Consider the following 12156-nt stretch of genomic DNA (forward strand, 5'->3'; position numbering starts at 1 on the left):
TTTTTTTTGACACAGAGAGACAGAGCGTGAGTGGGAGAGGGGCAGAGAGAGAGGGAGACACAGAATCTGAAGCAGGCTCCAGGCTCTGAGCTGTCAGCACAGAGCCTGACTGACGCAGGGCTCAAACTCATGAACTATGAGATCATGACCTGAGTCAAAGGTGGATGCTTAACTGACTGAGCCACCCAGCCCTCCCTAACAATTATATTTTATTTTTTTTTAATTTTTAATGTTTTTTATTTATTTTTGAGAGACAGACAGAGACAGCGTGATCAGGGGAGGGTCAGAGAGAGAGGGAGATACAGAATTGAAAGCAGGCTCCAGGCTCTGAGCTAGCTGTCAGCACAGAGCCTGATGTGGGGCTCGAACCCACAACTGTGAGATCATGACCTGAGCCGAAGCTAGACGCTTAACCAACTGAGCCACCCAGGCGCCCTAACACTTATATTTTAAAATTGCATTGGCACAAAGATTAACGTAATCCTAACTGGATTAAAAATTAAAATGTTTTCTTTGACTCTAAAACTTCGTTTTTGTTCTTCTGACTTTATAATAAATCACAACATTATGGTGGGCCTCTAAAACTGTCCTGGGCAGGGGGCCTGGCCGAGAAGCTAGTGCTATCTGGGTCTGGATAATGATGCTCTTCCATAAAGAAGATAGGCATGTAAGCATGCTTTTTTAATAATTAAAAATTTTCAAAGATAACATAATAATTGGGAGAATGATCATGGTATAACATTAAATGAAAACACCAGAAATCAAAACTAGGTGTATAGCATGATCCCAATTTAAAAAATAAATCCTGTACATGTACTTTACAAGAAGTATTGTAAACTTTAAGAGCAGTTCAGTAGATAATGGGATCATGGGTGATGTTCCCCCCTCTAATTTTCTAAAACTGTAAGAGCAGATATAGCTTTCAAAAAAAAGTTAACTTTCTGTACATCTATTTTTTTAATGTTTTATTTGTTTTGAGAGAGAGAATGAGTGGAGAAGGGGTAGAGAGAGAGGGAGACCCAGAATCTGAAGCAGCTCCGGGCTCTGAGCTGTCAGCACAGAGCCCAATGTGGGGCTTGAACTCAAGAATCGTGAGATCATGACCTGAGCCGAAATCGGACGCTTAAATGACGGAGCTGCCCAGGTGCCCCTCTGTGCATCTATTTTTCAGAAGGGAAGTTACTGAAGCCGAGCTGCTTTGCATAGGCTCACACAGAAGTGCCCTTGGCTATACGAACTATATCCTGCTTTTCCAGCACACACACCATGTACACGACCAGGGGTGCCAGCTCAGCCATCGATCAGCTGTGGGACCTCACCTCAGCTCTCTGACCTCCTTGGTTCTCACTTTTGTAAACTGGGGCAAAAAGCAAAACAAACCCCCTCCCCACCCCGATCATGTGCCAGGGAAAATTAGTATTTTCCAGGTTAATTCCATATGAAACTCCATCTCTTCTCTCTGCCTTCCTAGGACTTGCGCACCTCTGTTCCTCAGCAGGAAACACTTTTGAGCTTGGTTGAAGACAGTCTTTTCTGGAGTGAGGCAGACGTGGTCCAGGCAACTGATAACTTCAGCCAAAACCACAAAATCAGTGAGGGGACCTTTGCCGACATCTACAAAGGGCAAAGGCATGGCACGCTGTTTGTCTTCAAGAAGCTCAGAGAGGCAAGCACTTCTTGGTTTCCAGGAAGGGGTGGAGGCTGTATGGGTGAGCCTGAATTTTCATGGTTCATGGTCTTTCCCCACAGGTGGCCTACTCAGGTGCTGGATCGATTGAAAAATTCTTCCAGGCAGAGGTACAAATCTGTCATAGGTAAGCCCCCACTTTGGAAAATACTTTGTTTAATAATAATGATGACAGCTAAGCCTTATCTAGTGCTTCCCATGTGCCAGGCATGTCTTAAGTATTCCACATATAAAAATTCACTTCATCCTCACCAGTGGATTGTAATGTAGCTGCTGTCATCAGTATTATTTTACACACGGGTACGTTGAGGCCCAGGGAGGTTAAGTGTCTTGTTCAGGATCCCACAGCTAGTAAATGGCAGAATGATCTAGGTTGCTCTGGCTGCATAGTCCGTGCTTTTTCTATGTAGCAACTATAAGCCTAGATTAGCATTATCAAACAACCTCAGCTTGCTTGGTCCAGCTCATTCCTTCCAGGGTGGAAGCAATCTGTTTCTATCCCCTTTTATGAGATAGGCAGAGACTGACGGTCTCTAACTCTGATGGCAAATTCGTCTTAAAACTGTATCGTTTCAGAGCAGGAATTGGCAAACACTGACCCATGAGCTAGATCTGGCCATGCCTGTGCTTGTCTGGTCTGCGTGCTAAGAATGGGTCCTACATTTCTGAATGGTTGAAAAAAAGAAAAAGAAGAATATTTCATGACCCATGAAAAGTACATGAAATTGAGATTTTGGTGTCCATGATAAAGCTGTCTTGGGACACAGCCATGCTTACTAGTTTCTGTATTCTCTCTGGCTGTTTGTGTGATAGAGTTCAGCTGAGTGCTTGTGACAGAGACCATATGGCCTACAAAGTCTACAATATTTACTATCTAGCCTTTGACAGAGACATTTTGCAAACCTCTAGTCTTGAACAATAAAGGCCTTCGAAAGTCATCCTCAAACCTGCTCCTTTTCCAGATGGGAAACTGAGGCTGAGAAGTGAAGTGAGCTGCCTGTCGCAGAGCTGGGTGGGGCTTGGGAAAGAAAAGGGGCGAAGGACCTAGGAAGACTCATTCTGGCTTTGCCATCACTGACTGATGAATTTAACAAATGTATTGGGCACCTTTCATGCACTGGACGCCAACTGTCATTCAACCGTGGCAAGTCACTGTTTCCTCTGCCAATGCGTAGCCTTGGGCGAGTAATGCATGATGATTGGAGAGTATTTTAAGAAATAAGGAAAATCAGGGGTGCCTGGCTGGCTTAGTTGGTAGAGCACGTGACTCTTAATCTCAGGGTCGTTGAGTTCAAGCCCCACGTTGGGTGCAGAGCCTACTTGAAAGAAAGACAGAAAATCATAAACAAGAAAAGTGAAATCACCATTTTCCATAAATAACTACTACTGTATTCACATTTCCATATATTGCCTTTAATATTTTCTGATTTCATATATGCGTATGAATACACACACACATTTACTAAGAGATGAAAGTATAATTCCCCTTCCATTTTGGCAAAGTCCTTTCTTCAGTTGGCAGGCACTCCATTGATTGGGCAAATGTGAGTTGTCAAGGCCCTTTCGTGGCTCCAGGGAGCGCAGTTGTGAAGAATACACAGCCCCTGCCTTGGGGAAGTTTATGGTCCAGAAGGGACTGAGTGTAAATGACTCTCATGAGTGTGAACTGTGCATGGCCTGGGGGGAGTGGGGGAGGGCAGAGGGATTGGACCGGAGGCCATTACAGTAGTCCCAACGAGCATCCATCAGCGTCTAACTGAAGGCAGAGGAGGGGGGGATGAAGGGGACAGTTGGAAAGCTATTTATGATGGTGAATGCTAACTAATTAGAAAGGGGAGGTCAGAAGGTTTCCACGAAACTGGATGGATAGTGGTGTCCTTGCTGAGATCATAGCTGTGGGCACGGAAGCAGGTTTGGGACTTGTTGAGCCGAGGCTGCTGACCTAGCCTCAAAATGCAATGAGACATTCAGGTCTGGAGCTTAGGGAGGGGCTGGAAGGAGAGATTTGGGGACATTCCTGTTAAAGGTGGTAGATCCCTGGAGACACAGCTTATAAAACAAGATGATGAGCTGAGCCGGGGATACTTGGGCTTCAGAGGAAGACAAAGGAGAAGGGTCTTAGGGGAAAAGGCCAAGAAAGAGCAGTCAGAGAGGTAGGAAGAGAGGAGGGACCAGTGACTCAGAATCCAGCAGAAGGGGATTTCAAGGACGAACCCAGTCCTGGCAGTCAAACAGACTTGCAATGTGATCCTGGCTTTGCTGCTTGCTGGCTGTGACCATGAGTGAGTTCCGTAGCCTCTGAGCCTCTGTTTCCAGAAGATGGGGTGGTTAAGGTGTTAGGTGCTACAAGCAGTGGGGCAGGTTGAGTTTGAGCTCCTTGACTTCAAGCTTGTTGAAGGCAGGCAGTTTTCACCTCTCTGTCCTGGTGCTCCACCCTCAAGGGTCATAGCATTTGGTACTTGGGAAGCCACTGGTGGTCTCGGGGAGGGGGGAAGAGGGGGCAGCGGGGGTGGGAGGGGAGGCAGTGGAGCACCCTTTGGTTATTCCTTCTGCCTGACTCCTCATCTCTGCACTAATACCTGATTTCAGATGCTGCCACCCCAACGTCTTACGTCTGCTGGGCTTCTGCACTGGAACTCAGTTTTACAGCTTGATCTACCCGTATATGGCAAATGGTTCTTTACATGACAGACTCCAGGGTCAGGTAAGGGACTGGATCATGGTCAAAGAACAGGACCAGGTAGCATCTAGATAGAGATTCAAGGTTTAAGGATTTCCAGAGGGCAGAGGGGCCATCCAGAGAGAAGTTAGGTTGGGGTAGATAAGATCTGGCTAAACATCTTCAGATAAAAGCCTATACAAATTATTTGATAAGAGGCATTTCATTGAAGTCAAGAGCAAGACGGGGGTATCTGATAGCACTCATTTTATTTAACAATGTTCTGGGGGTGCTAGCCAAGGCCATAGGACAAGAAAAATAATTAAGAGGTACAGAGAGAGTATGGATAAGAGGAAGCAAATTTTTATTTGCTCGAAGTACTATTCTAGTATATATTTGCTTCTGTATTTATGGGCTATTTCTGGAAATACACAAAAAGCTGGTGCTTCAGCTGCCTCTGAGGAAGTGAACTAGGTAGCTGGGGCATGGGATGGGGGAGGAACTTTATCTACATACCCTTTTGTGCCTTTCACATTTTGTGAGCATCATACCTATTAAAAGTACAGTTTTAACAACAAACAAATCTACTTCCTGTAAAATCCTCAAATGGGGGAAAAATTTATTCCACAAGAGAATTAGTGCTTTCCTTAACAGAGGCCAGACAAATCAATTATTCATGGTATAATAACAATTGTTAGGTTTGTTGCACTCTTGCTGTGTTCGAGACCCCATGATAAAGGCTGTTTACCTTCTCCTTCAGGCCTTGCCACAACCCGTGGGGTATCCCCATTTTCTAAAAGAGGAGTCTCTGGGGCACTTGGGTGGCTCAGTCAGTTGAGCGTCCAACTTCGGCTCAGGTCATGATCTCGTGGTTTGTGAGTTCAAGCCCTGCGGCAGGCTCTGTGCTGGCAGCTCAGAGTCTGGAGCCTGCTTTGGATCCTGTGTCTCCCTCTCTCTCTGCCCCTCCTCTTTCTTTCTCAAAATAAGTAAACCTTAAGAAATTTTAAAAAAGGAGTCTCTGGCATAGAGAGGCAAAGTGTCTTGCCCAGAGGAACACGATGACAAGTGTCAGGGCCCGAATTTAAACAGGGTGCATGTGGCTCTAAACTGCAGAAGTTTTGAGGAGACATCTGTTAGCAAGGCGAGTTGTTTGAGGACGTGGGACCTAAGACGGGATTTGAGAAATAAGTAGTGATGTAGTCCGGAGTTCCGGTCTTAGAACGACCGTGACAATGCCTGGGGATGGTGGGGGCCTTAGCTCGCCCCGCAATCCCCATCAGCTCTTGTGAGGTCTCCCCAAGTCCACATAAGGTCGGTGTAAGGCCCATGTGCTTGGCAAGCTAACACAAGCTCCCTAGCTGCTCTCCCAGCCATCCCCTCCTGGAGGAAAATTCCAGAGCTTACCACTCTATAGTCATGAGAAAAATAGCTGTAGTTTACTGAGCATTCGCTGTGTGGCAGGCACTATGCTAAGGGCGTACCATGCCCTCCATACAATATCCTCCTTTGAACACTTAGAGCAATCCCAAAGCATAGGGATTTAACATTTAATAACATTCTCATTTTATAACTGGAGAAACCAAGGCTCAGAGATGTTGAGTGTCTTTTCCAAAGTCACACAGCTCATGCGTGTCTGAGCTGGGATTTAGATCTAGATCTTCTCATGTTTTCTTATTACAATTTTTTAAATGTTTTATTTATTTTTGAGAGGGAGAGAGAGAGAGACAGAGAGAGAGAGAGAGTGCGAGAGAGCATGAGCAGGGGAGGGCCAGAGAGAGAGGGAGACACAGAATCTGACGACAGGCTCCAGGCTCTGAGCTAGCTGTCAGCACAGAGCCCGATGTGGGGCTCAAACCCACAAAGCGCAACATCATGACCTGAGCCAAAGCTGGACACTCAACCAACTGAGCCACCCAGGCGCCCCTAGATCTTTTCATGTTAAGGCTGGTACCCTGCCAGTATACCATGCCACCCGAGCCTCGTTGCAGAGATGTGAAGATCTGGAGGAGAGACAGGAGCTCACTGGGACTTTAAAAAACACGGGTGTGACTCTTTTTCCTCTTTTTCTTTGACTTAGGGTGGCTCAGACCCCCTCCTCTGGCCCCAGCGTGCCAGCATCTGCTCTGGGCTGCTCCGCGCTGTGGAGCACCTGCACGGCTTGGAGATCCTCCATGGCAACGTCAAGAGGTGAGACAGGTGGGCTGCACCCCGTGGGCCACCTGTGCAGCAGGCCAACACCGCACACGTTCTTGCCTCCCTTTCTCTCCCTCTCCCGACTCCTTTCTCCATGGCTCTCTCTCCCCACCTCACCTCCCTTGTGTCTCTTCTCTTCCTTTGTTATTGTCTCAAAAATCAGTGTTTCCGCTGTCCTCACAAACTGTCCACCTGCCACTATGTCTTTTTGAGCTGGTGTTTTCCCAGCAAGCACCTCAAGTACTGATGTATTTTACTTCCAGCCCAGCAGCTGGTCTGGACCGGATCCTTGAGCTTTGGGTCAAGCCCCCTGGGATTTTGAGCTTGTCGCTCAGGTTTTTCTTGGAGAACTGTCCCCTGCTTGTGTATCTGTTGGCAAAAGCACCTCGCATTAGGGAAGCTTCCCGCAGGGCAGGTGTGCAACCCAGTATCTCATGCTCCCAGGAACAAGAGAGCCCAGGCTGGGGACTGGAAGCATGGAGAGAGATTCCAGAAGACACCGGAAAATCTGGCAAAACTGACCTCAAAACCGTAGAACTCATAGTTCCTCAAAGTTCTATATTTGGCAGGTGGAATCCCTGTCCTCTTTTTTTTTGTCCCTGATTTTTGATTGTACAAATAATTGTAAGAGCGAAAAAGGAAGTGAAAGGGTGCAAGGTCATTCTGGCTCTGGTGCCTGATTTACGCCTTGCCTCCATTTCTTCAGCCCTTGACCACACAGACGTCTTAGCCTTCTACTGGGGAGCACTGTTACTTAGTTTCCATTTCATATTTTCTTTTTTACCCCTTTATTTAAACAAGGAAGATATTTCCCTATATTGCTTGTCATCCTTTTTTTTAAGCTTATGTATTTATTTTGAGAGAGAGATACTGGGAGAGAGCAAGAGAGATAATCCCAAGCAGGCTCAGTGTGAAGCCCAACTTGGGGCTCAAACTCAAAAACCACCGTGAGATCATGACCTGAACTGAAACGGAGTCGGATGCTTAACCAACTGAGCCACCCAGGCGCCCCTGCATGTCATCATTTCCCATGACTTTTTAGTTTCTGTTGAAGGGATTTGCCCATAATTTACTTAACCACTCCTGATAGTGGATATTAGAATTGATGTCTGTTTTGTAAACAACTGTTTAGGGTTCATTTGATCACCTGTAACTTAGTTGTTTTCTTGTTTGTTGTTTTTTCCCTTGAGGTATTTTCCGAGAGTATTTACTCGCACAGGGTAGATGACTATACCCAAGAACGTTTCTTACTGATTTCCCTATTCTGCATGATCTGGGAAGGACCCGTCACAAAGGATGGTGGCCTTTATACTTAAGTTAGTTGGGCCAGAGCAGGGGGTTGGAACAGTTTCAGAAGGGACCAAGGCCACATAGGCTATGGGCTTGGCAAACTAAGGTTAATGAGTTTTTTTTTTCTTTTTTAAATTTTTTATGTCTTTATTTTGAGAGACAGAGACAGAGAATGTGTGGGGGAGGGGCAGAGAGAGAGGGAGACACAGAATCGGAAGCAGGCTCTAGGCTCTGAGCTGTCAGCACAGAGCCCGACACGGGGCTCTAACCCATGGACTGTGAGATCATGACCTGAGCTGAAGTCAGACGCTCAACCCACTGAGCCACCCAGGTGCCCCTTGATGAGGTTTTGACATCCGTGGGGGTCAGGAAGGCTCCACCACTTTGGCCACACCACATGCTTTGCCTGAGGCAGCACAACTAACCTTAGCTCAGTCCTCATTTGTTGGTGGGAGTGGGTTCCCACTCCCTCCCCTTATCAGGACTGACTCAGAAAATCCAGATTGAGGGTCTTTTTTTCAATTTATGTTATGTGTGTCTCTCTGTGTGTGTATGTGTGTGTGTGTGTGTGTGTGTGTGTGTGTGTGTGTGAGAGAGAGAGAGAGAGAGAGAGAGAGAGAGAGAGAGAATCCAAAGCAGGCTCTGCAGTGTCAGCACAGAACCCAACATGGGGCTCAAACTCGTGAACCAAGAAATCATGACTTGACCCGAAATCAGGAGGTAGATGCTTAACTGACTGAGCCACCCAGGCTTCCCCAGATTGAGGGTCTTAAGTGACCCCTAACTTGTAGGGGCCAATGCTTTTTACTGCAGAGCTGTTTTCTGAAAGGGTCTCCTTGGCAACCTCTTCGTGTCTAGCTCAAACTGAGAAAGTCCCCTCTGCTTTCTTTTCCACAGCTCCAATGTTTTGCTAGACCAAAACTTCACCCCCAAGCTGGCTCACCCAATGGTTCACCTGTGTCCTGACAACAAAAGATCAAAATATACCATGATGAAGACTCACCTTTTCCAGGCCTCTGCTGCGTATCTTCCAGAAGATTTCATCAGGGTGGGGCAGCTGACCAAGCGAGTGGACATCTTCAGCTGTGGAATAGTAAGAGCTTCCTTCTCTGCTTGGACTTGGACTTGCCCATACCTGTTTGTGCTCCCCACAGCTCCTTTGTGAGCATAAGATATGACAGAGGCCCATAGATATATTCCATCGAAGCACAGTAGGGGTTGGCAAACCGTGATCCCCAGGCCAAAACTGGCCCAGGGTATATTCTGTTCCACTATAACTCAGAAGAGCCTTTACATTTGTAAAAGATTTAATAATAAGTGACAGAGACGTGGTTTGTGGCCCACAAAGCCTAAAATATTTACGGTCTAGTCTGTTCTAGAAAGTTTGCCGACCCTCGAAGTACGGCTACTCATGAGTGTCCCGCTTCTCATCGGCTCCTTAGTGCCCTGATTCCCAGCCAGCCAGCCATTTAATGGTCTGTCCAGTTGTCTGTTCATCTTTGTCCATCTACCTGTCCAACCGTCCTTTCGACTTAGTCATCCAGTATTTGTCCATTCAACAGCCCCTCGCCCATTTAGTACCCACCTCTGCTTCTCCCCTCCCTCCTCACCACCACCACCACCACTGTCCTGTCCTGTCGTTACTGCATGCCGTGCACTTGGAATATAAACGTAACTAAAACACAGTCCTTCCCCCAGGGGCTCATGGTGTGAGTGTGGTAGCCTCTAAAGTATATATCTGTGGAACACCCTTGACGCTCTGTAGGTTGGATGTGTTTAAAAGCTTTTATGGAGGGGCGCCTGGGTGGTTCAGTTGGTTAAGTGTCCGGCTTCGGCTCAGGTCACAATCTCACGGTTTGTGGGTTCAAGCCCCGCATCGGGCTCTGTGCTGACAGCTCAGAACCTGGAGCCTGCTTTGGATTCTATGTCTCCCTCTGCCTCTGACCCTCCCCTGCTCGCACTGTCTCTCTCTGTCTCTCAAAAATAAATAAAAAACATTTAAAAAATTAAAAAATAAAAATAAAAGCTTTTATGTCTAAAAGTGTTTTTATGTCCCTGAGTGCCTTCTGCTCTTAGCCTGACCTCCATATGTCAGATTCTGCTTCCTTCTGTCTCCTGTTGGTTCTCCTGGTTTCTGTGACCCCATTAGGGGTCAGCGGTGCAGGGAAGCTCAGTGGGGCTAGCCCAGGCTCCTGTTCCTCTTAAGAATCAACAAGACTGAGGGACGCCTGGATGGTTTGGTTGGTTAAACATCTGACTTCGGCTCAGGTCATGATCTTATGGCTCATGAGTTCGAGCACCATGTCGGGCTCTATACTGACAGCTTAGAGCCTGGAGCCTGCTTTGGATTCTATGTCTCCATCTCTCTCTTTGCCCCTCCCCTGCTCATTCTTTGTCTCTCTAAAATAAATAAAAACATAAAAAAAAAAAGAATCAGCAGGACTGAACCCTGAGGCTGCAGTCAATACAGTATAGAGCTTAAGAGAGTCCCAATTTAGTTACCTTCAGCTGTGTGACCTAGGGTAGGTCACCCTTAACTCTGGGCCTGTTTTGTTCTCTGTGAAATGGGATAATGATAGGAATGGAGATTAATATAAGAATATATATATAAACTAGTTAGCGCTGTACCCACGATTATCAAGATTATTATGATTGTGGTGGCGGTTATTAGTCCTACCTTTACACCCTTGCTCCTGATTCCTTTTTATTCTTCAATTAAAAAAATTTTTTTTTAATGTTTATTTCCTTTTGAGAGAGAGAGAGAGAGAGAGAGAGAGAGCAAGAGTGAGAGCGTGTGTGTACACAAGCTGGAAAGGGGCAGAAAGAGAGGGAGACCCAGAATCCAAAGCAGGCTCCAGGCTCTGAGCTGTCAGCAGAGCCCAACACGGAGCTCGAACCCATGAACAGAGAGATCATGGCCTCAGCCGAAGTCAGATTCCTAACTGAGTGTGTCACCCAGGTGCCCCTATCCTTGAATTTTTAACTCAGCTCTTGATGTAACAATTTTTTTCATTCATTCATTCATTCAGTGCCCACTGGCTCCCTTAGTTCTTTTTCTCAGACCTGCCACTAACTGACAGAATGAGTTTGAACTCTGTTTCCTGCTGTTAGGAACACTGCATTTCTCAGTGTTTTTGTTTTTGCTGGTGAACACCAAATGATCTCCATAAAAGGTTCAGCACAGAACCTGCCTGTGCAGGGGGCAGAGGGAATGCATATTTATTCATTTCTTTTCGTCCTTCCCTCTCTTCCTGGCAGGAGCTGGCTGGGAATCCCTTTTCTGTTTGCTCCCATCCACCTGCTCCAGAGGGCCCTCTCCTGCCCCCTCCTGACCCCTGCCAGTCATTTATTTACCCTGCAGGCCTGTCCTCTGGGGATGGAGAATTTCTTGAGAGTAAGTGGGACTCTATTCTGACTTGTTTCAAGGGAGGTTTTGGGAGAGACATTTGAAACTAAGGGTGGGGTACTCACTCCCTTATATTTACAACCAGGAGCTCACCATGTACCAGGTAAGGATGCAGGCTCAAATTTTAGGCACTTGCCCAAAGATCACCTAAGTGATTAAGGCACTAAGTGATTAAGGAAGAGAGTCAGGGGCACCTGGTGGCTTAGTTGGTTAAGCGTCCAACTTCAGCTCAGATCATGATCTCATGGTTTGTGAATTTGAGACCCCCTTCAGGGGTCTGATAGCACAGAGCCTGCTTGGGATTCTTTCTCTCCCTCTCTTTATGCCCCTCCCCAGCTGTGTGCACTTTCTCTCTCAAAATAAATAAATAAACTTAAAAAAAAGGAAGAGAGTCAGAATTTAAATCCAGACAGTCCTGTCTAACTGTACAGCCCTTAACCACTATGCTCTTATGTCTGCTGAAAATTTCTGTTCAAAGCAGGTTTCTCTTTTATTTATTTAAAAAAAATTTTAAATGTTTTTTATTTATTTTTGAGAGCCAGAGAGAGACAGCATGAGCAGGGGAGGGTCCGAGAGAGAGGGAGACACAGAATCTGAAGCAGGCTTCAGGCTCTGAGCTCTCAGCACAGAGCCCGATGCAGGGCTCAAACCCACAAATTGAGAGATCATGACCTGAGCCGAAGCTGGATGCTTAACCGACTGAGCCACCCAGGCGCTCTGGTTTCTCCTTTATTAAGACACGTATCATGTGTGGGATGCCTGGATGGCTCATTAGGTTAAGCCAGACTCTTAATTTTGGCTTAGGTCATGATCTCACAGTTCATGAGATGGAGCCTTGTGTTGGTCTCAGTGCTGACATCACGGAGCCTGCTTAAGATTCCCTCCCTCTCTCTCTCTGCCCTTCCCCCACTCATGCTTGCT

At 46.5% G+C, this 12156-nt stretch overlaps 1 protein-coding gene across 7 annotated transcripts in view; it reads left to right on the top strand.

The window, feature by feature from the left end:
* IRAK2 (interleukin 1 receptor associated kinase 2) overlaps positions 1 to 12156 on the top strand; it is a 61398-nt gene that overhangs the window by 33664 nt on the left and 15578 nt on the right. For all 7 annotated transcript variants that reach the window (XM_029917230.1, XM_029917231.1, XM_029917235.1 and 4 more), the window contains 5 exons: positions 1472 to 1666; positions 1750 to 1814; positions 4277 to 4391; positions 6424 to 6533; positions 8727 to 8922. In XM_029917230.1, coding sequence (XP_029773090.1) covers positions 1472 to 1666; positions 1750 to 1814; positions 4277 to 4391; positions 6424 to 6533; positions 8727 to 8922 — 681 coding nt within the window. The remainder of the gene's footprint in view (positions 1 to 1471; positions 1667 to 1749; positions 1815 to 4276; positions 4392 to 6423; positions 6534 to 8726; positions 8923 to 12156) is intronic.

Source organism: Suricata suricatta, chromosome 12 (assembly GCF_006229205.1).
Source record: "Suricata suricatta isolate VVHF042 chromosome 12, meerkat_22Aug2017_6uvM2_HiC, whole genome shotgun sequence".
Lineage (NCBI taxonomy): Eukaryota > Metazoa > Chordata > Mammalia > Carnivora > Herpestidae > Suricata > Suricata suricatta.